Below are 24,031 nucleotides of genomic sequence, written 5' to 3'. Positions count from 1 at the left end.
AGATGACATGACACAAAATGGAAACTCGATACAATCCTGATAAGCTTATACATCCATCCGATGCTGAATCATGGACCTACTTTGACGGGATTCATCAAGTCAAAGCAGATGAAGCTCGTAATGTGCGTGTTGCCCTAGCAACTGATGGCTTCAATCCCTAGCAACTGTTTGCCGTGTGCTCTTTACCGTGTGCAGCACACGGCAAAACCTTTGCCGTGGGTTTCTCGGGCTTTGCCGTGTGCTTTGGGCACACGGCAAACAAGGCGTCTCCCGTAGTGAAGGATATATTCCTTGATGAAGGAGTTCATGAAGGAGTTCTACTCGCCGGGCAAGACCCAAGTTTTGTGCAACAAGATTGCTACATTCGCGCAAGCCCCGACGGAGACTATTGCGGAAGCCTATGAGCGCTTCAATGACTACATCTGCGCCATACCTCATCACAAGTTCTCAAGGGAGGATGTGGTCCAGAAGTTCTATCAAGGCCTCACTACTGTATCAAGGGGAATTATTGACGCGTCGGCCGGAGGTTCGATCATTGAGCTCACACCGACTCAAGTTTTCAAGCTATTCAAGAAGGTAGCGGACAATGACACATGGGCATCATCGGGGCGCCTACAACCACTCCAAGCCATGGGCGCCGCGAAGAGTGTATTGCTAGTGGAACGTGAAGAAATGCTAGAAGGGAAGATCGACTCACTCATGAGAAGGTTGGAGAAGATGGAAGTAGAAAAGAGAGAAGCCCAAGCTATTGATTTGAAGGCGGCCGAAGCAAGGTCTACATGTGAAGAATGTGGAGAGTACGGCCATGTCCAAAAGAATTGCCCAGAGGAAGCCAAGATGCTCGAGTACATGAAGAAGGGAGAATGGACCCCGCAATCCAACTTCCGCTACGGCCAAGGTAGACCCCAATTTAATGCAAGCTCTTCCATTCAAAACTCAGTGCCTCTTCACATACAATTGAAGGAGTTCATGGAGGAGCAAGGCAAGATCAACAAGGACACCGTCACCAAGTTCAAGGCTATGGACAAGATATTGGAGAACATTGATGGCAAGGTGACGGAGGTTGGGAGCTCTAACCTTCATGTACTCAACATGATGAAGATACTAGAGACGCAAGTAGCCCAGCTCGCCGGACGCTTATCTAGTGTCGGTGTCCTCACCCGGGGGTCCGGATCCCAACTAGTAAATGCTGCGTGTTTCCTCGTCCCAAATGTTGATGCAACAGGCAACACAGTAACACACGGGTTTATCCTGGTTCCAACCGCGGGGCCGTACGTCCAGCAAGAGGGTGTGTGAGGGCACTGTATTATCTTGCACCCGGAGTGCTTGTAGTAGGGGGTACAAGTGTGGCGAGAGAGGGAGGGAGGCTCCCAAGTCTCTGCAAGAGGAGGATTTGAGCATGACGAGTAGCGATGTTGGGGCTAGAAGCGAATGAGTGGTCTGTGAATGGTGTGTGAGTGGTGTAATACCTAGAGAGCCGACCGACCCCCTTAAGGGATGCACGCCTCCTCCTTTTATAGACACAAGGAGGGACGGGTACATGTACAGGGGATCACAGAAGTCGTCATTTTCTCCCCAAGTTACGGGGGTACAACAGTCGAGTACTGTAGAAAGTACACTGTGGGGTATGGCGTCGGGCGTGGCGGTCGTCCTGGGCGTCGTCCTTGACCTCGCGGAGATCGCGCCGGCGTCCTGCCAACCCCAGCAGGCGGCGTGGTCGTTGCTGTAGGGCGTACAGTCCTCCAGATGTGGCGTGGTGGCATTACGTGGGCCCTACAGGTTAGGGTCTTGCATGCTCCGGCGGTAACGGGGCACGTGGCGATCTCGGATCCCCCTGGACGGGGCGCCAGAGTGCGCACCAAGGAGGTCCGAGGGTCGTGTGGAGGTCCCGGACCCCTCGAGGGGGAGGTCCAGGCCTCCGGCTGCTAGCGCTGGGTGTCCCTCTTCGAGGGGCTCATGGCGACACCGGATCCCTTCCCGAGCATGGGGTGGGTCCGGGGCCATACGTGTGATGAGGTGGAGTCCGGACGGCCGGAGTTGACAGAATAGTAATGGAACTGTGCCGAGCGCGCTTCATCCCGCGTCGTAGGTCCTACAGTGTTACCACAGCATTCGGGATGGCGGAGCAGGGACCAGAGTTGGCGGATGGGACTCCGGTCACAACCACTGTGGGGAATGGCGGCCTGACGCTGTCTGTCCTGGGTGCTGTGGAGGAGTGGTTGGCACTTATTGCTTCCGTGCGCCGGGCGGGTGAGCGGTAGGGCCGTTTGTCCCTTATGCCGAGGGGTGGCCTCGAGCGAGGCGGAGATGAGTTGCCCGCTCGAGGGTAGGTCAGCTACCCTCGAGCGAGGCGGAGATGATTTTCCCGCTCAAGGGTAGATTCGCTACCCTCTAGCGAGGCAGAGATGCGGGGCGCAGTAGAGGGTCTCGATGGGGGCCCTCGAGCGAGGTGGAGATCGCCCCGCGGGTTCGAGGGGGATGCGAATGGGCCGCATGCTGGGCTTCTTTGAGTCATTTCCTTTCTTCCAGATTGGAAGGAGGCCGTGGGCCTTCGTGGGCCAAGTTGCCTAACATGTGTTTGTATTTTTTTAGGGTGATCTTAGTACCCCGATTAGGGTGTCCCTAATCGTGGTACCCGATAGTAGCCCCCGAGGCTTTGGTCGAGTCAAGGGATTCGGCCAAAGGGTATTTCGGCGATTTTCCCCCTTTGACGTGATCGGTCGGTGCTGTGCACCCGCCAGGCGCACCTGGACACCAGCCCGGCGGATGTGACAACTCGTCAATCGGGGTAGTGCGCCTGTGGGGAGAGTGCTTCGAGGCACGTGCCTTTTTTGGTTTGTTCCGGGGATGAGACGCATCCGCATGCTGAGTGGGGCAGGGCGACGATGGCGCCTGCTACTCAGCAGCTGGTGCCTTCGTTGCGCTGTCCTGCGCTCAGGGCCTCGGCCCCGCTTTCCCTGGTCGCCTTGCGACGCGCCTTCCGAGGGCGGTCGGCCTGGGCCGATGCTGTGTCGCTCAGCGTCCATGGACTCGGCTTTGTTTTGTTCGGTCGCGTCTCGGCGCGATAACCGAGGGCATATTTTGCTCATGGAGTGCCGTGCCGTCACGGGCTGCCCAACCCTTCGCCCTTCGACAGGCTTGAAGCTTGGCGCCCGACGCAGCTATAAATAGGGGTTGAGTGACTCCCTTTCTTGTCCAACTTCCTTGCTCTTATTCCTAGCATCGCCTAGGTCTCATAATGTTTTCCTTTGCCTTTTGCGATTGGCCCCCAAATGGGGTGGCCTGGCGTTTTTAGGCTTTGATGCTAGAAGAATACTTGCGAGCGGCGGGAGAAAGCTGGAGAGGGCCTGCGCACCATCCCTTAGCTTCAGTGGGATCAGCAGAAGAACATCGGGCCGTGGGGTCCTGCTTCTGCGATGTCCCCTAGCCCGAAGGGGATTGGAGATGCCTGATCATGGCGTTAGTGCCAGGTTTGGTGACTGTTCTTCGCGTCGTCCCCCCCTGCAACAAGCTTGCTCTCGGGGAGATGATGTGGAGGGTGCTGTCCGCCAGCTCGACCCCCCGCATAGTCTTCGGTGGAGGAGATGCTAGAAGAAAGCTTGCGAGGAGTGCATCCCGCTAGACCCGTGTGGTCTGGGGGCTGTTCCTCGCATCCCGAGCAGTCTGGCCGCCATGTTGGCCAAGAACCCGGTGTTCTTCACCGGCGCTCGCTCCTCCCCAAGACAGGGAAAATTGCCACGCAGGTGGCAACGTGTTTGTACTTTTCGACGGCTTCGCGCCGGTAACCCTTTGTAATCTTTATTTGCATGGAGCAATAAAGTCCCTTTCTCCTTCACGGGGAGGATGACCGAGGGTATAGGAGTATATAGAGGGTTTCAGTCCTCGAATATGTGTGAAGTTTCCTCCGTGGGGGCACACCAGCGCACCCGCGGGTGTAGCCCCCAAGGCCTTGGAGGAGCGTTTGCACTCGTCCAAGGGCTATGTGCGTCGCTTTGCTTGGTTGCTTCACTGGGGTGGCCGTCCAGTGTCTTTTTCAGCCAGCATCTGCACTCTTTCAGCCGCCCTCAGCATTCTCAGTGCTGGCACAGTGACCTAGTATCCAGCTTAACCATCAGGCAGGCGCGCGTTAATGGTAGGGGTTTTGGTTAGACATACGGAGCTTCGCAATCGACGGTCGTCGACCTATTCGAGGGTGCGGCTTGAGACGCGGTGTGTGAGGAGCCCCCGAGCCTAGGTCTACTCGAAGGCATTCAGGGGAACCCTGAACTTTGATTACGACCCTCATCGCCCTTCCACAGGGAGGAGGGGTGAAGCGCACCATGATACCCATGCCCGGGCTGCGAGCTATGGCTGCTTCAGTGAGCTATTAGCGGGTAGTTCAAGCGGACGTCCGTGCCCCGTTCGATAAGGGTCGGCTCGTGGTCCATGGACACGTCACATAAAGCGCTTGCGAAGGTTCGCTAGGCGGGGCCCGGACCCGTTCGCTAGGGTCCGAGGGCTCGATGCTCTCCCTCGATGGGATCCCCCTACTAGGCACCCTCGACTGGCCTTGAACACTGCGTAGGATGTCTCGAACTCCGCATTCGAGGGTAGCTTGTACGGCACATCCATGCATTCCCTGACTCTGGCGATCAGGGGTGCCTGTCGAACCCTCGATGGGCCAGGCTTAGAACCCCTGATCAGTAAGGCCTCGAAATGCAATTCCTTCGAGGGTAAAGAGCCCCCGGGAGGAATATTCCATCACAATTCGCGAACGGCGCGGAGTCGCGGGTCACGCGAGCGGATTTTTCGCCGGTCATGGGCGATGTGGCCTGGCTCGTGCGGTGCGGTGCGGGCGCGCCTTTTCAGGCGTCTACCTCGGGCAGGCGAAGCGACGTGGGCGGCGGCTGACGGATGGAACAACGCAACAGTCGCGCCGTGCCCGTTGATTACCGCGCCGTAATTATTGCCGAGTGCGCACGTGGGAGACTCCGCGGTCGTAGGACCTATCCGTCAGCGATGGCAAAATCTACCGCATTGAATGCGGCAGATTCGGGTCGTGGCGGCGTATCTGCGCACCGTGGTGAAATAAAAGCGAGAGAGGGGTTGTTTTGGAATCACCTGGCCATTTGCCTTCGCCTCCCCTGCCTTCTTCGTCTCCCCTGCATTCTAAGCACATAGCCAAGAGCGAGAGGAAGTAGAGGAAGGAAAGCGAGAGCGCACCTTAGCCACCGCAGTGCTTGCCTCCTCGTGTCCCCCCTTGGTCTGAAGCAATGGCGGATGTCGAAGAGCTGTTGCCGTGGGAGAGATCCACCGCCACCGAGGCGGTGTTGGAGCGGCTAGTCGAGGACAGGCTGCTACCGCTGAACGCCAACTTAGGGGCACCGGCGTGGATCTCCCCACGGCCGGAGGAGACAGAGCCGAATTCCTCCGCAGGCTGCGTCGTGAGCCTCGTGCGGCTCCACGAGCGGGGATTCGGCGTTCCCGTGGGTCGATTCATGCGGGCGTTGTGCGAATACTATGGAGCGGAGCTGCACAACTTCAGCCCCAACTCCATCTCGTAGGCGGCGGTCTTCGTTGCCATCTGCGAGGGATATTTGGGGATCGAGGCGCACTGGGATCTGTGGATCCATCTCTTCCATGGTGAGCTCTTCGTCGAGCACGTGCGAAACCAAGCAAAGAGGTACGCGCGCGCAGGCGGCCTGACGCTCCACTTGTGCCCAACCCGGAAGAATTTGTACATCTCCAACAAGATGACAACAAACAACGCCGGGTGGACTCGAGGGTGTTTCTACTTGCGCAACTTCAGCGGCAAGCTCCCAGTGTTCACCAACAAGGTGCTCCTGGAGAGGCACGAGAAGTGGGACTGGGGGGTATCGCCCCCATCGCATCAAGCCAGGCTCAAGACCCTTACCGACGCGCTGGAGCAGCTGGACCGAAGAGGGTTGATGGCGGCGGCCGTCATCGCGAATTTCCACTAGCAGAGGGTGATCCCTCTCATGGAGAGGGCCCTGCCAATCTTCAAGCTCACCCCCGGGGCCCAGGCCTCGGGCTCGAGGACGTCGGTCAAGCTGCTCCCCCGGGACATCGCTGCCCGGAGGGCGAGGAGCGCAGTGGCGGAGTTCCCCAATGACCCCGAGGATCTTTGGAGGATCAAGATGCGCCCCGAGCCGGGGTACATTTCTCTGGTGAGTCTTGATTCCGGATTCGTTGTCAACTTGTGCTGTTCCTTCCCCTACCTTCTGACTTAGACTTGGATTTATTTTGCAGGGGTTGAAGTGCCACCCCTCGAGGCCTCTGGTCCCGGAAGAACGCCAAATCAACCGCCTGCACGCAGAGGCGGTGAAGAAGCGAAAAGACACGGCGGAGGCGACGACCGAGAGGAAGAGGAAGAGGAAGGAGAAGCACGACAAAGCGTGCAAGATCGCACACGCGGAGGGGAAACCGTGGCCCGCCACGCCCGAATCCACGGACGAAGAGGAGGAGGCCTCGGATGTCGAGGCTCATCCCTTGGGCGGCAGCGAGGTGGCGGTGGGCGCGAGTTCCCTGCCAATCTATCGGAGGGATGGCAACGAGGCGCTGGCGACACTGGGTGAGGCGAGGCCCACGCCGGAGCCGTTGGCGGTCCCGTCCTTCGAGGGGGTGGATCGAAGGTCGCCCACGCCGGCGGCGGGACGAAGGTCATCTGGGCCCGCGATAGAGCGGGGGTCGCCCCTGCCGACGACGGTCGAGGGGGTCCCCACGCCTATGATGTCGACGGGCGGTGATGAGTCCGCGGCGAGTGTGGAGACGTCTGCGCAGATGGCCTCGAGGCCTCAGCCTGCTCCGAGGGTGACACCCTTGGATCAGGTGTCGAGGGGCGTCGGTGTGCCGCAGGCCCGAAGCAGCGGCGCGGGCAAGCGCAGCATGAGTGCCCGGTGAGTGTCTCTAGTTTTATTTGTTGTGTCCATTTGATCGCTCCCCCAATCCTGCTAACCTTGACTTTCCTTCCCCGATTTCCAGCTCCGGGGCCGTCGCCAAGGACGCAGCACCGCTCGCGCCGGTTAAAGCCCTCAAGACCGGGGCACGCGCCATTCCGCACATGGCGCCGCAACCTCTGCCCGTCGTAGATATCGTGGCGGAGGCCGCGAAGCTGCAGGCAGCGATGGCTCAAGGAACTCAAGCGGCGCAGCAGGCTCTAGCGCCGGGGAACGGGGGCGACGCCGGCCAGAGCGGAGCTGAAACAGCTGCTCCGGCTGATGCCATGGGGGAAGCCGGTCGGGGAGGCGCTGACGACGCCGCCCGGCCGGTCGTCGAAGCCGAGGTCGGTTGGACCGGCGCGGATAGCACCGCCTGGCCGGTTGCAGAGGAAGGATCTGGTGGGGGTGCGCAGGAGCGCCCCGCCAGCCAGACAGAGGCGGAGACCCTCGTCCCCGGCCCCCCGGGGGCTGGGGTCGAGGGAGCCGCAGAGGAGAAGTTGGCGCCGAGGGCGCCAGTGGCGGAGGAAGCCCGCGTCTCGGGGCCTACAGAAGCCCGGGATGAGAGCGTCGTTGCAGTAATGATGGCATCGACGGTGACGGCTTAGGCAACGACGGACATCGTGATCCCGGTAGTGCAGCTACCAGACAGCAGCGGGGAATACGGGGATTCGAGAGACATCGACCCTGCTGATGCGGCGAGCGCTGCCGACAAGATTGCTGAGTTCACGTCGGCCTGCGTGGAGGTGCTCGACAAGGGGACAACCAGGGGGCCGCAACACGGGGCAATTATCCAGTCTGTGGTCCCCCCGGAGCTTCTCCGCAATGAGCGAGATGAGGAGGCCGTCTGGCAGGCGCAGTTCGAGGCAGGTTCTCAGATTCAGAACCATCTTGAACGCGCCCTGGAGCTCCATCGAATGACGGATTACCAGATCAGCCAGGTAAGCAACTCCTCCCCGAGAATCGTTCGTGTTTTTGGCCCTGATTTTGCTTGTTTTACCCACGTCTTTCCTTTCGCAGCGGCTGAGGGATATCTCGCGCAGAAAAAGTGCCGAGATGACCCAGCTGCACTCCTAGATAGGCTGGCTTGGGCAGCACAATGCTGAGTTGGTGCTCAAGAACATCGAGGCCAACACCAGGACGACGGATCTGGGGGCGGGTCAGCAGGCGCTGGAGGAGTAGTTGGCGCGGGTTACCGGTGAGCGTGATGTCCAGAGGGCCGCAGCGGAGCACAAGGCTCGGGAAGCCAAGGCGCAAACTGCCGAGCTGCAATACCTTAGGACGACGCTTGAGAAGAAGGCTCGGGAAACCGAGGCGCAGACCGCCGAGCTACAGTGCCTTAGAACGGCACTTGAGCAGAAGGAGACCGAGCTTCTCCAGAACGAGGTGACCATCGTCACGCTCTCCGGGACCCTCCAGGAAAAGGGCGAAGCCCTCGAGGAGAAGGAGGTGGCTATATAGAACGTGGAGGCCACCCTCAAGGAGAAGGAAAACTCCTTGTCTTCGCTTGAGGAGGCCGCCCGAGTCCAGAGGGAGGAGGCATAGAAGAGCATCGTGGGTAAGTACTCAAAATTTCACTGTACTTGGATTTTACCTTTTCGCAGCTGATCTTGATTCCTTTGATCAGAGCTGAGGCAAAGAGTGGCCGACGAGACCGCGGCAAAAGAGGCAGTAGGAACCGCGCTCATGGCGGCTCAGACGGAGTACGCTGATCTAGAGCGGACCACCATGAGCGTGTGCCAGGAGGAGGGCGCCATGTCTGGTAGCTCGGTGATCAGCCGCCTATGAGCGCTAGGTGGCCGGATCGCTGAGCACGCCAAGAGCACCTTCCGCCTCAGTGTCCTTCGCGCCCTCGCCGTGGCCTCGACGCACTACCTCATGGACCTGCAGAGAGTGTCGTCGGGGTACGTGGTTCCTGACGATGCCGATGCGAATGCCGCGTCAACCATCATGGACGACGCCAATGCAGCCGCGGAGGAGTTTGCCACTGCCTTAGCCGAGAAGCTCGAAGTCGACATCCCCTCGATAGCTGAATTCGACGCTGTCGCAGATCCACAGAGGGGGGATGACAACCTGTAGATAGACTGGGCCTCGAAGCCCATGTAATAGATTAGTGCTCGTTGTAATCACACTTTATATTTATGAATGTAAGAAATTTGTTCTCGTTGAAATTGACAGTGTGGCCCATCGAGGCCTTGTGCGTTCGAGCCCGTGTTTTCTTTACTCTACTTCCGTGTCCTCGTATGCGACTTAGGTAAACTTCTGCGAGGAATTTCACGTTCATAAGCGACGTAGGCGTGGGGTGGTGAGTGGGCTGCCGTATCCCGGAGGCGTAGTTGGCCCCACGACTCGGCCGGCCCCGTACCATAGTTGCTTATGCCTCGCATCCGTTTTTCCCAAGTGTACGAGGAACTTAGGGACGAGACGGAAGTTTTTCGAAAAAATGTTGGTGATTTTTGGGGATGTTCGGGGGTTCCCCCCGTAGTACCCCCCGAGGGAGGCTTGGCTTTGCCGAGGGTAAAGCCAAGCGTACCTCAATGTTCATGCGCATCCGAGCCCTCGAGGGTCCGGAAGGTTCCAAAAAATAAACAAGTAAGGCGTACTTCTTTATTATTTTGGGTAATCGAAAATGCGAGTACAAATGATGTACAAATAGCTCAGAATTCTAAGGATAGAAGCGACGTAGCTGCTGTATGTTCCAAGCGTTGGTGAGGACTTCACCTTTGTCGTTCGCCAGCTTGTACGTGCCGGGTTTGAGCACCTCGGCGATTATGTACGGGCCTTCCCATGGCAGTGAGAGCTTGTGGCGGCCCCTGTTGTCCTGTCGAAGCCTCAGCACCAAGTCCCCTTTGTTGAGGTCTCAGCGCCGGACTCTCTGCGCCTGATACCTTCGTAAAGACTGCTGGTAGCGTGCAGAGTGTAGGAGCACCACGTCTCGAGCCTCGTCCACTTGATCCAGCGAGTCCTCGCGGGCTCGCTGGTTTTGCTGCTCTTGGTATGCTTTGAGCCTTGGCGACCCATACTCCAAGTCGTGGGGAGTATGGCCTCGGCGCCATAGACGAGGAAGAACGGGGTGAAGCCTGTGGCTCTGCTCGGGGTCGTCCTCAGGCTCCAAATGACCGAGGGTAACTCCGCGAGCCACCTCCGGCCAAATTTGTTCAACTTGTTGAAGATTCTTGGCTTCAGTCCTTAGAGGATCATGCCATTGGCACGCTCCACTTGCCCGTTCGTTTGTGGGTGCGCCATAGCCGACCAGTCCACACGTATGTGGAAATTGTCGCAGAACTCCAAGAACTTCTTGCCTGTGAACTAAGTGCCATTATCGGTGATGATCGAATTCGGGACCCCGAACCTGAAGACGATGTTGGTGAAGAATAGAACCGCTTGCTCGGATTTAATCTTGCCGACGGGTCGAGCCTCGATCCATTTGGAGAATTTGTCGACTGCCACCAGCAAGTGGGTGAAGCCCCCGGGCGCCTTCTGCAGTGGACCGACAAGGTCCAGTCCCCACATGGCAAATGGCCATGTGATGGGGATGGTCTGCAGAGCATGGGCCGGGAGGTGTGTTTTTTGAGCGTAGAACTGGCAACCCTCGCAGGTCCGCACGATGTCGGTGGTGTCGGTGACCGCGGTGGGCTAGTAAAAGCCTTGCCGAAACGCGTTACCCACGAGGGTACGTGGCGTGGCATGGTGGCTGCAGATGCCAGCGTGAATGTCGCGGATCAGCTCTTTGCCCTCGGGGGTGGGGATGCATCGCTACAAGACACCTGATGGACTGCGCTTGTATAGCTCGTTGTCGATTAGGATGAAGGATTTGGCTCGCCTAGCGAGGCGCCGCGCCTGAGCGCGGTTCGAGGGTAGGATCCCTCGAATCATCCAATCAAGGTACTGGGTACGCCAATCTTACAAAGTGGGGGCCTTGTCGATCTCCATTGCTTCGGCCTCATCCATAGAGGAGGTCTCGAAGTCAATGTCCATGGGCTCGGCCTCGTCCGCCGGGGGGTTCCCGCCGGAGGGCCCGGCGGTCGAGGGGCCCGGTTCCGTCGGATCCTTCAATTCGATGGAGGGCTTGGTGATGTCGTGAGCGAAGATGTTCGGGGGGATGATGGTTCGCCCCGACGCAATCTTGGCTAGTTCATCGGCATCCTCGTTGTACTTGCACGGGACATGATTGAGTTCTAGGCCATCGAACTTGTCTTCGAGGCGGCGCACTGCTTTGCAGTATGCATCCATCTTCGGGTCGTGGCAGCTAGACTCCTTCATCACTTGGTCAATGACGAGTTGAGAGTCACCGCGCACGTCGAGGCGTTTGACGCCGAGCTCGATGGCGATGCGGAGGCCACTGAGGAGGGCCTTGTACTCCGCCATATTGTTAGACACAGGGAAGTGCAAGCGTATCACGTACCGCATGTGGTCTCCGAGGGGTGAGATGAAGAGGAGGCCGGCACCGGCGCCGGTTTTCATCACCGACCTGTCGAAGTACATGGTCCAACATTCGGCCTGGATTTGCGGCGGGGGTAGCTGAGTGTCCGTCCACTCAGCCACGAAGTTGGCCAAGACTTGGGACTTGATCGCTTTGCGGGGGGCGTAGGTGAGAGTTTCTCCCATCAGCTCCACAGACCATTTGACAATTCTACCCTCAGCTTCCCGGTTGCGGACTATCTCTCCCAAAGGGAAAGACGAGACCACGGTGACGAGATGGGCCTCGAAGTAGTGGCGCAGCTTGCGCCGTGCCAAAACCACTGCGTAGAGCAGCTTCTGAATTTGCGGATAGCGTGTCTTAGTTTCAGACAACACCTCGCTGATGTAGTACACCGGCCGTTGGACGGGCAGAGCATGGCCCTCCCCTTGTCTTTCGACAACGACCACCGCGTTGACCACTTGGGTCGTCGCGGCTACGTACAGATAGAGGGGCTCGCCGTCCGTGGGTGGTGTGAGAATGGGGGCGTGAGTGAGCGATGCCTTCAGCCTGTCGAGGGCTTCCTGAGCCTCGGGGGTCCACGTGAAGCGCTCAATTTTCCTCAAGAGTCGATACAGGGGTAAGCCTTTCTCACCGAGACGCGAGATGAACCGGCTAATGACCCTCTGTACCCCCTTTAGGTCTCGGATCGGTCCCATCCGAGTGATGGCCGAGACTTTCTCAGGGTTGGGTTTGATGCCTCGCTGGGAGACAATGAAGCCCAAGAGCATGCCTCGAGGCACCCCGAACACGCATTTCTCGGGGTTGAGTTTTACTCCATTGGCCCGTAGGGAATCGAATGCGATCCTGAGATCGATAACCAGGTCGTCTGCCTTCCTGGATTTTACAATGATATCGTCGACATATGCCTCTACATTCCGCCCGAGATGGTCTCCAAAAACGTGGAACATACACCGCTGATATGTAGCTCCAGTGTTTCTGAGGCCAAAGGGCATCGTAACGTAGCAGTACATGCCGTAGGGTGTGATAAAACAAGTCGCGAGCTGGTCGGACTCTTTCATCTTGATTTGGTGATAGCCGGAATAAGCATCAAGAAAGGATAAAAGTTCGCATCCCGCAGTTGAATCTATGATTTGATCAATACGTGGAAAAGGAAAGGGAACCTTCGGACATACTTTATTTAAACTAGTGTAATCTACGCACATCTGCCAACTCCCATTCTTTTTCTTCACTAATACAGGATTAGCAAGCCACTCGGGACGGAATACTTCCTTGATGAATCCGGCCGCCAGAAGTTTCTGTAGCTCCTCGCCGATTGCCCGGCGCTTGAGCTCGTCGAAGCGTCGCAGGTGCTGTTTCACCGGCTTGGAGTTGGGTCGGATATCAAGGGAGTGCTCGGCGACCTCCCTCTGTATGCCAGGCATGTCCGAGGGGCTCCATGCAAAGATGTATGTGTTGGCGTGGAGAAAGTCGACGAGCACCACTTCCTATTTGCTGTCGAGGGTGGCGTTGATCTGTAACGCCTTGTCGTCGGGGTGGCTCGGGTCGAGGGGCACCTTCTTGATACCCTCTGCGGGTTCGAAGCTTCCTGCATGTCGGTGCGTGGAGTCCAAGGCCTCGCTTGCCATTTTGTCGAGGGTGGCTGCGAGGGCCTCGTCCTCCGCTTGAGCCTCCGCGTGCTCAACGCACTCGACGTCGCACTCGTAGGCATGCTCGAACGAAGAGCCGACGGTGATGACACCCTTCGGACCCGACATCTTTAGCTTGAGGTAGGTGTAGTTGGGGATGGCCATGAACTTGGCGTAGCAGGGACGACCAAGAATGGCATGATAGGATCCCCGAAACCCCACCACCTCAAAGGTGAGTACTTCCTTGCGGAAGTTGGCTGCCGTGCCAAAGCAGACAGGCAAATCGATCTGTCCGAGGGGTTGGACGCGCTTCCCTGGCGCAACGCCATGAAATGGCGACTTGCTGGGGCGAAGCTCGTTCAACCCAATCCCCATGAGCTCCAAGGTGTGGGCGTAGATGATGTTTAGGCTGCTGCCTCCGTCCATGAGCAGCTTGGAGAAGCGAGTGTTGCCGATGATGGGGTCGACAACAAGCGGCTGAAGGAAATGGTATCCTCCGACCAATCGAGGTAGGATGGCGTGGCCTTGGTGATGGAGAAGACTTCCCGGCGCTCACGCTTGCGCTGCCGAAGGTCCTCCAAAGATGAAGAAGGCGTTCTCCACCGGGGGGAACTCATCATCTCCACCTTTGTCGCCAGCATCCTTTTTCTTGTCCTCGTCGCGATGCGCGATGCGGTTGTAGTAATTCCGGAGCATCTCGCACTATTCGAGGGTATGATTGACCGAGCCCTTGTGGTAAGGACACGGCTTCTTAAGCATGTCGTCGAACAGGCCGCCACCGCCTCGAGGGGGGCCTCGAGGTCCTTTGCGGTCCGGGGCGGCAGCGAAGGCCTCCTCGGAGTCCTCTGCCTACCCCGATCCGCGCTGGTTCGGTGGGGCCGGCTTCTTTCCCTTCCTCCCCCGCTTCTGTTTCTTGGCGGGAGCATTGGGTTTGGCGTTACTGCCCACCGCGGGCGCATCTTCCTTGCGCTTGTTCGGCTTATCGTCGAAAATGCCACCAACAGCCTCCTCGCCGGCGGCGTAGTTGGTGGCGGCGTCGAACAACTCGTTGGTGTTGTCGGGTTGGCTACTCGCAAGCTCATGCACTAGGTTCCTGCACGTCGTACCCTCGAGGAAGGCGTTGATGACCTCGATGTGGGTGATGCTGGGGAGCTCGGTGCATTGCTTGGAGAAGCGCCGCACATAGTCGCGCAGGGACTCATTAGGCTTCTGGCGACACCCTTTGAGGTCCCAAGAATTCCCAGGGCGCACGTATGTGCCCTGGAAGTTGCCCACGGAGATCTTGACTAAGTCAGCCCAGTTGTGGATCTGGTCCACGGGCAAATGCTCGAGCCACGTTCGTGTGGCGTCGGCAAGGTGAAGAGGAAGGTTGCGGATGATGACCGCGTCATCCGTCGCACCACCCAGCTGGCATGCTAGGCGATAGTCATTGAGCCAGACTGCAGGATCTTTCTCGCCCGAGTACTTGACGAGGGTGTTGGGCTGTCGAAAGCGCGGGGGAAAAGAAGCGGTACGAATCTCCCGGCTCAATATCCGGGTGCCCGGAGGCTCCGGTGACTCGCCCCTGTCATGCTCGTGGTTGAAATGACCACTCCGTCGAGGGGTGTATTTCCTGCCGCTGACGATGTAGCGGGCGTCGCCGTCGTCGGCGTGCCCGCGCGTGTCGTGGAGTCGCTCCCTTGCGGGAGTCTTTTTGATGCAGTCGTGCACCGAGGGGGCCTTCGCACCGGGCGCTACGGCTGCCTTGCCCTTCCCTGCTGGTGGGGTGTGCACAGAAGCCTCGTGGTCCTGGTGCGGTAGCCCCGTTGGCCGCGATGCTGAGTTGCGACATGCCAGCCTCAACCCACGTAGGGGAGGTGAGCCGTACCGACCGGCGCTGCTCTGTGCGCGCTTGTCGCGAATGCTGGCCCGAGCGCCTGTTGCGCCGGGCTGGTGAAGTCGGAGTGACGGAGTTGCGTCTGGGCGGGAGGAGCTCCATGACGTAGCCGTTGCCTATTGCTCTGAACTCGAGACTCCCGAACCAGATCACGTATCCTGCTGGGAGCGGATCCAAGACGCCCATAGGAAATGGGTTTGGTCTGCCCGCCATCCCTGGAGATCAAATGGGAACAAGAGAGAAAATGTCACGCAGTGTTCCCCTACCTGGCGCACCAACTGTCGGTGTCCTGACCCGGGGGTCCGGATCCCAACTAGTAAATGCTGTGTGTTTCCTTGTCCCAAATGTTGATGCAAGAGGCAACATAGTAACGCATGGATTTATCCTGGTTCCGGCCGCGGGGCCGTACGTCCAGCAAGAGGGTGTGCGAGGGCACTGTATTATCTTGCACCCGGAGTGCTTGTAGTAGGGGGTACAAGCGTGGCGAGAGAGGGAGGGAGGCTCCCAAGTCTCTGCTAGAGGAGGAGTTGAGCGTGGCGAGTAACGATGTTGGGGCTGGAAGCGAGTGAGTGGTCTGTGAATGGTGTGTGAGTGGTGTAATACCTAGAGAGCCGACCAACCCCCTTAAGGGATGCCCGCCTCCTCCTTTTATAGACACAAGGAGGAACGGGTACATGTACAGGGGATCGCGGAAGTCGTCGTTTTCTCCCCGAGTTGCAGGGGTACAACAGTCGAGTACTGTGGGAAGTACACTGTGGGGTATGGCGTCGGGCGTGGCGGTCGTCCTGGGCGTCGTCCTTGACCTCGCGGATATCGCGCCGGCGTCCTGCCAACCCCAGCAGGTGGCGTGGTCGTTACTGTAGGGCGTACAGTCCTCCAGATGTGGCGTGGTGGTGTTACGTGGGCCCTGCAGGTTAGGGTCTTGCATGCTCCGGCGGTAACAAGGCACGTGGCGATCTCGGATCCCCATGGACGGGGTGCCGGAGTGCGCACCAAGGAGGTCCGAGGGTCGCGTGGAGGTCCCGGACCCCTCGAGGGGGGAGGTCCGGGCCTCTGGCTGCTAGCGCTGGGCGTCCCTCTTCGAGGGGCTCGTGGCGACACCGGATCCCTTCCCGAGCAGGGTGCGCGTCCGGGGCCATACGTGTGATGAGGTGGAGTCTGGACGGCCGGAGTTGGCAGAATAGTAATGGAACTGTGCCGAGCGCGCTTCGTCCCGTGTTGCAGGTCCTACAGTGTTACCACAGCGTCCGGGATGGCGGAGCAGGGACCAGAGTTGGTGGATGGGACTCCGGTCACAACCACTGTGGGGAATGGCGGCCTGACGCCGTCTGTCCTGGGCGCTGTGGAGGAGTGGTTGGAACTTATTGCTTCTGTGCGACGGGCGGGTGAGCGGCAGGGCCATTTGTCCCTTATGCCAAGGGGTGGCCTCGAGCGAGGCGGAGATGAGTTGCCCGCTGGAGGGTAGGTCCACTACCCTCGAGCGAGGCGGAGATGAGTTGCCCGCTCGAGGGTAGGTCCGCTACCCTCGAGCGAGGCGGAGATGATTTGCCCGCTCGAGGGTAGATTCGCTACCCTCAAGCGATGCGGAGATGCGGGGTGCAGTCGAGGGTCTCGATGGGGGCCCTCGAGCAAGGCGGAGATCGCCCCGCGGGTTCGAGGGGGTGCGAATGGGCCGCATGCTGGGCTTCTTTGAGTCCTTTCCTTTCTTCCAGATTGGATGGAGGCCGTGGGCCTTCGTGGGCCCAGTTGCCTAACATGTGTTTGCGTTTTTTAGGGTGATCTTAGTACCCCGATTAGGGTGTCCCTAATCGTGGTACCCGACATCTAGCAACGAAGGGAAATTGCCCAGGCAACCTCAAAGTCCGGAGACGGCTAAGGCAATTCAAACTCGCTCGGGAAAGGAAACCGAAGAACCCGAGCACGCGGCGGGAGCAAGGAAGCCTAAGCCAAGTGTTGAAGTGGAGACCATCATCAAAGATAGTCACCGAAGAGTCGGAGTTTGAGCTAGATGAAATAGACACCAAGATTCTTCCGCCAAGGCCACGATACCGCAAAGGTAAACATGAAGATGAGCAATTCAACAAATTTGTTGACATGGTACGCAGGTTGAGCATCAACATACTGCTCTCGGATGCTCTACAAGTTCCAACATATTCTCGCTACTTCAAAGACATCATGGGAAACAAGCGCGAGATACCGCCAAGCACCGTCAAGCTAACTGAGGAGTGTAGCGCGGGAATCGCTAATGAAGCTCCTGAGAAGAAGAGGGACCCCGGATGTCCTACCATCCCATGTTCCATTGGATCTCTTATGTTCGAAAGAGCACTTTGTGATCTCAGCGCAAGTGTGAGCGTCATGCCAAAGAACGTGTTCGAGAAGCTAAGCTTACCGGAGCCGGAACCCACCGCCATGTGCCTAGAGTTAGCAGACAATTCCGTTCGCTATCCTTTGGGAATCGCCGAAGACGTGCCCGTGAAGATTGGAGAACACTTAGTCCCCGTTGACTTTGTGATTCTCGATATGGGAGAAGGGAGCAAGGCACCTCTCATACTTGGGAGGCCTTTCCTCAAGACCGCAAGGGCGAACATCGACGTTGGCAAGGGGGATATCAAGTTCGACATCAATGGCACCACAAGCGAGTTCAAGTTTCGTCCACGCTTCGAGGTATGCAATATGATCAATGTCAAATATGTTCCGCCTCACCGCCGTACCACAAAGGAGAAGCCAAAGAAAGAAGAGGAGCCAAACAAGAAGGAAGCGAAGAAGGAGATAGAAGTCGTCGCGTCCATCATGACAAAGAAGATCACTGCACCCGTCAAGATAAAAGCTAAAAGTCTGCCTGTGAAGACCAAAAAGACAACTAACCTAGAAGACAAACCCGCACCAAGGATTGTGCGGAAGTGGGTACCCAAGACTGCAGCGCCATCACCGAGCATTGGTCCGAAGTGAAGAAGAAGGAAGTCTAGCTATAGACTATAAACGAAGCGCTTTGCGGGAGGCAACCTGTTCGTCGAGTCAAGAATAAAGCTGCCGGGAGTTCAACCCGTTCGTTGAGTCAAGAATAAGCTGCCAGGAGGACAACCCGCAAGAGATTTAGGTAAGTGAGTCGAGAATTTTGCTACGCAAGAACATGATAAACATTTGAATAATTGGTCGTTCGGTCAAACAATTCAATTTGGATTTTATTCGTTCGGTCATTTTGATGTTGTTTCTTATTTTAAACCAATGACATGAGCCATCCTATGATTTATTTGCCTCTTCTTGAGAAAGCCACATCCAAAATTTCCATACCTATTTTTGGCTACCGTCCTCTCCATGATGGCCGGACTAAGTTGAGATGAAAGACACGAGTAAAGCCGCGCTTTGTTTATATTATCTAAATTCTTGATCCTTAGGTTCGCTCAAACATAGAGAGAATTTTCAGTTTCATTATCATAGGACTAGAATTTTTCCTAACTTTAATTGTCCCCTTTTCAAAAATTTCTCTCTCATTTTGGCAAAAATTAGAACCTAAACCCAAAACCCACGGTTGAATTCGAGATTGTTCGCTATCAATTCATGAAAGTGAACGGTTCCAGTGCAACCAAAATTAATGTAGTCGGGAAATATTTTTCGACTTACAAATGTAAAGATTTTTTGATTCCCCTCTGATTATTCATTTAAGCTCATTGCATGCTTTGAGTTAATTCTGAAATTTCGAAGTTAGAGGAGGATTCAACATCTAAGCATGATTTGGAGAGGGTTTATGTGCTTGATTAACATCTATTGATCAAAGAGAGTTCATGGGAAGAAGTTGTACTCTCTACCTACCACCACATGCAAATAATCCAAAGAAGGGAGCAGCCATGCATGGGAAGGACATGAGATTTTCGGCAAAGATGGCACCAAAGTGAGTTCAAGGGAAGCATGGGACAAGGTGAATGACACAAAGTGGAGAAATAATGTTGCAAGTGGACATCAAAGGCAAAGAAGGAGTGGTTCACATGATTTGGACGGTGCAAAGCACCAACGATGTACTGGACAGAAGCGAATAATTGCACCAGGAAGCCACCAGAGAAAATTGAAGTGGAGAAGAGCGAGCAAACCCCTGGGCCGGCCGGCCCCAAGGCCCTAGGCCGGCCGGCCTGGCCCCTTTTAAAGCCCTATGACGCTCCCCTTTGGCAGGTGCACTCCTCATTCAATTCCTTGCTTATGTTCTTCAAGTTCTTCGCCCAGAAACATCAGTTAGAGCCCTGAAAAATTCGTCCACCAAAATCTACTCCAAAAATCTCAGAAAATTCACCACAATTCCTAATTTGTTCCACCCTTCGATATATTATTCTCCCACCGGCAAGAAACCCCCAGTGTGTTTGTTTTTGAGTGTGTGCAGCAAAGAGTCACCATGAGTGGCCTCATGAAGTTCATCACCGGGAGGAGAAGGACGCGTTCATCAACATCCGACGCATCGGCAAGTTCTTCGCGGAGGCACTCGGTCTCCGAGTCTCCGCGGAGCTTGGAGGAAGACAACCCCACACCGAGGAGCGACATGCTGCTCCTTGGTGGGATGAGAGACCCGAGAAGCTCCTCCATGAGATTCACCAAAGGAATGCCACCTCCTCCACGGCGTTCGACAAGGTCATCCGCACCACCACCATACAAGCCCAAGAATTCAGAATATGGGTTTATTATCTTGTCGAAGGAAGACGAAGAAAGGCTCAAGTTCATGAAGGGAAGACTGTGAGCAAATTATGATTTCGATGATGAAGCATTAGAGAAGTTGGGATTCCATCATGACATATATGAGCTCTTGGAGAACATCGGTTGGAAGTTATTTTCCGACGGTGTCACGGTAGATATGCAAGAAGATGTGGCTCTTGAGATGTTCATGACATTAGAAAAATCAACGGAAGTGGTGGATGATGAAGAAGTTCCGTGTCTGAAATTTCAGCTTAAGAATGAAGAGAAAGTAATCACCTATGGAGAAATAGTAAGTTTGCTCGGATTCAAAAGTAATGCATATGAAATGGTGCAAGTTGAAGATGGAGAGCTTGATGAATTTTGGACAAAAATAGCAAAAGATGTCAACCGCCAAAGGAAAAATATAAGTAATGTGACCCTCCAAATATTCCACTCTTGGTTGAGCAAGAGAATTCTCGGGAGGATGAGAGAATCAAAGGTCACCGACCAAGAATTAAATTGGATGTATGCTGCATTGGTGAAGAAACAAGTGATTGATCCCACCTACATCATGGTTGAAAGGTGGATTTGTGAAGCATCATCCGGCACGGGAGAAGTTGGTTCGGGGTGTTATCTCACAATGATAGCCCGAGCCATGAATCCGAGGTTACGAGTGATCCAAAAATTTTATGTCCCGGGAAGAGATATTGGGATTGATCATTTGAGCAAGACCATTATATCGGAGGGGATGAAAAGAAGAGATTCACTATTTCTGAGATGGATATTTCCCTCCCCGATCAAAGGCTGAAATTATTTGCAAGAGGGAGGACCGATTGGCGAGTTGAAAATATTAGAAAAAAAGTGAAGAAATCAAAAAGAAGAAGGTTAATTGAAGGAACATCGGCATCGGCACAACAAGAAGACTTGGAAGTAAACCTTCCACCGCCAAGTTCCGCTTATTGGAGGAATGAATTTCAAGGTGCATCAAGTGGACAAGGATACTCGCAAGGATGGACGAGTCAATGGGAAGGAAGTCAAGAACAAGCATGGGGGCATGCTACGGTGGCACCCCCACCATTTAGCAACTACAGCTACCCACCCTCGTCATACCAAGGAGAGATGTCCGACCCGTCATTTGGAGCACAATATTTTGACCTCCCTCAACCGGAACAAGGAATGAGAATCATGGGTGCCTATGCGAGAAGAAACATGGAAGATATAGACGTCATCCGGAGGCATACAACCCAACTAGAAGATGGAACTGCGGGAATTGCATATCAAATGGGACTTCTAGGCCTGACGCCACCGGAACAATTTAATGGAGGAGCATTTTAGCAGTATTATGACCAAGGATACAACGCAAGAGCCAATCAAGGAGATTGATCGACGGCAAGACCATGAATAAAATGCTCGCACGTGTGGTTTGGATTTTTCTATTTCTTTTCATTTATTTTCAGCATGTGTGCAAGCTTGTGTGTGCGTAGCAATTTTCTATATTTTATTTTTCAGCATGTGTGCAAATTGTTTTCTTTTGCTTTCATCACCATGATAAATAAATGCATCACCCACGTTTTAATGATATGGTTAGCGATGATGATAGAAAGTTTGTGCCATGTTAAAATATGATGATCGTTGCCGCTTTGTATAATTTCTTGTGCTTGGTTTATGCATGATTAAACTAATGCTCTCTCTAACAAGATCTGAAAATTAATTAAATGCCAATTAATTCAAATGTGGAGGTTATGATAAATTAAGACCCATATCTTTTATTCTTGCTCTCTTACTTAAGCTTGTCAAGGAAAATTTAATTTGGATTTAATTCTGAGCTAACCTTGTCAATGATACCTTTTGCAATTGCTCTACCCTTCCACAAACCTAAATGATATATCATAACAAACCATAGAGTAAGAATTATTTTTAGGTGAATTAATTCAGGATTTATCTTCTTTGGTACGAGACTAAGAAGCTGACCATTCCGTATTTTTGCGTACCTCTCTTTTGCTAGCCATTCTATCCATGCATTGTGAGTTTCTATACCGGGAACATCGCAAACCTCGTTGGATATTCACCCTTAACCAAAAACATCTTTTTGTGAAACACCTCCTTGACCACAACCTATATATTGAGTATATATTTATTTCGACGGCAAAACAGTGGAATCAAGAGCAAAATTCAGTAAAACATAAGCTTGGGAAGCATCAAAGAGTTTGCAGAAGAAAAATCAAAAGAAGTGGAGGCCTACAGGTAGTAGGCCGGCCGGCCCAACACCCCTAGGCCGGCCGGCCTGCCCCTTTTCCTCCTCTCTTGGCTTCAATTTTTCACGAGGAGATGCTCCCCTGAATTCCAAAGTTAAGTCCAGAGAATTGATAAAGGTTTTGTGCACTCACTCCATCAAGTTATCATCACTTCATTGCTTGAGGACAAGCAAACGTTCAAGCATGGGGGGAGGTGGAGTAAGTGCATTGTGTTGCCAACAGTTCTGAGGAGCAAAAAGAAAGAAAAAAAAGGAGGAAGTGAGAAAAGAAAAAAAAATGAATGATGATGAAAAGCTCCTCGGTCCCTTTAGCTTCATTAAACTCCAGGTACTTTGAAGATTATTCTATACTCAATTATTCCAACCATGTGCAATCCGATAACAAGGACTTCAGTTGTGCCTTGGGATCAACCGTTGCCATTTGCACATGTCCACCATCCAAAGTGTGTGTTCCATTCTCTCCCTCTCCACAAAGAAATTATTTTCCAATGGTCTTTTTGACGAGTCTCGGTAAATCCATAAGAAGTATTTCTTGTTTTGATAATATCTTGATTATAACATCTTTTGTTAGGACTAACCTTTCCAGAGCTCCAGATTAAGCCTCACACATACATATGAGAGAAAGAAAGGAGAAAGTTCTAGCAAGTTTGAGAGACAAGATGAGCTGAGAGTTTCCATGAGCAAATTGCAATGAGGTTTAAATTATTAATCTTGGTTTAGCATTACTTATGGAACTTACTTTCTTAATTCTGAGAGTTGTTTAATTTTGAGAGCATGTGCTTAATAATTGTGGGGAAGCATTTAACTTGTATCTACCTTCCACATTGAAAAAAGCTAGTTACAACTTGAACTATTAACTGCAAAATATTTTTTTGGGAGCATTGTGTTTTCTCGTTTATGATCAAGTGCAGGGATTGGACACTGAAAGGCAGCGCTGATTTTTATCAAAGACTTACTCAAGGACGAGCAAGGTTTAAGCATGGGGGGAATGTTGGCGCTCCTTAAGTATCCATTTTATCCCCTGTTTAACTTTGATAATGGCATGAATTTAATATCAGAATAACTAACCATCCTAACCTTGGCCCAATTATTGGTCGTTTTCGCGTTTGCACATATATTTTGGAGGTACTTCATTTTTGGAGGTTTTTGACCAATTTTGGAGCATGAAATGGCAAGGCCCACGATCACGCGATGACACGAAGAAAGACAAAGGCCAAAGCCAGAACAAAGGATCGAAGGCCATGATGATTAGAGGCCCGTTCATGCACATCCACCCTCCAATGAAGCCCAAAAGACAAAGCCCACAAGATAAGATCAAGATACTTCGGGGCTAAGCAAAGCAAAGAGATATTTAAGGAAGGATTTTCCATCCTATCCTTCTCCTCGAAGAAATCTCGAAGATAACGACGTCTAATGGGGTGCAATCGTGAAAGACATAAACTCTAGAAGATTCCAGGAGACTTGGGGAGAAAGATGAACACGAGACGGTGAAGGAAAGAGCCAGGCCGGCCGGCCTAGGCTTATTGGGCCGGCCGGCCCAGCCCTTTTTTTAGGTTGGTTCGACCTCCCCTTTGACCGAGGGTTCCCTGAGGCTATTTAAAGACCCCTCCCCAAGGTTCACGGAGAGATCAATTCGGGAGACGACGCCAAAGAGCAGAGAAGATAGAGGGACACCTCTCGAAGATCCGAGGGTCGTGCTAGTTGTCTAGGGTTTGCCCTAGCCGACGTGGGAACCTTGCAAGGAAGACCACGTCAGAGTTCTGGAGCTAGGATCATCAAGATCAAGGTAGGGCCCCGGTTGTGATCTTGTGATGTACTACCATTCATGGTGAAGTTATTTGTGATTCCGAATGTTTAGCGACCATGTTCTCTCTTTCGATTTCGTTCTTTTCTTTGGGTTTGCTTCATCCTAGATCTATTATCGAGATGGATCGCTTAGCATGATCTTGTAGTCATGGTGGCTAGAGGTTCATGGCGGAACTACCAAAGGGGGTTCGACTTGCTTCAGGGTATTTCGTTCAAAAGGGGGGCGTTGTGACAGGCTGTCTCCATAGAGTAGGCGGAGTATCGAGGGATCGGATTGGAGATTTTGGGTTTAAAGAGGCTTTTCATTGAGATTCACATCTACCTTACTTCACTACATCTAGCTAGAACTACAACAAATGCATGATCTAGGTGATCTAGATTGGTTATCTCTAACTTTCTCTTGCTACCTTCGGTGTTTGTCGTTTTTAATAGATTAGATTTGTTTTTCACCATCTC

General features: G+C 54.1%; 1 protein-coding gene across 1 annotated transcript; it reads left to right on the top strand.

The window, feature by feature from the left end:
- The first annotated feature begins 6,729 nt into the window (after positions 1 to 6,729).
- LOC120645766 lies at positions 6,730 to 8,396 on the top strand. The gene is made up of 4 exons (XM_039922510.1): positions 6,730 to 6,896; positions 6,982 to 7,513; positions 7,577 to 7,876; positions 8,151 to 8,396. Exons 1-4 carry the CDS (start codon positions 6,730 to 6,732, stop codon positions 8,394 to 8,396), a joined length of 1,245 nt encoding a protein of 414 aa, XP_039778444.1.
- The last annotated feature ends 15,635 nt before the right edge of the window (positions 8,397 to 24,031 follow it).

The sequence above is a fragment of the Panicum virgatum genome, chromosome 8K, assembly GCF_016808335.1.
Source record: "Panicum virgatum strain AP13 chromosome 8K, P.virgatum_v5, whole genome shotgun sequence".
Taxonomy (NCBI): domain Eukaryota; kingdom Viridiplantae; phylum Streptophyta; class Magnoliopsida; order Poales; family Poaceae; genus Panicum; species Panicum virgatum.
Note: the sequence above shows the minus strand (reverse complement) of the source record. Positions and strands in the feature narration are given on the sequence as shown.

Excerpts from the sequence above, each read along its gene's own strand:
- LOC120645766 (XM_039922510.1), top strand. The coding sequence starts at position 6,730 with ATGTCGACGGGCGGTGATGAGTCCGCGGCGAGTGTGGAGACGTCTGCG. Across the intron at positions 7,514-7,576 it reads GGGATGAGAGCGTCGTTGCA|CTACCAGACAGCAGCGGGGA; the intron begins GTAATGATGGCA and ends CCGGTAGTGCAG. Across the intron at positions 7,877-8,150 it reads CGGATTACCAGATCAGCCAG|AGGGCCGCAGCGGAGCACAA; the intron begins GTAAGCAACTCC and ends CGTGATGTCCAG.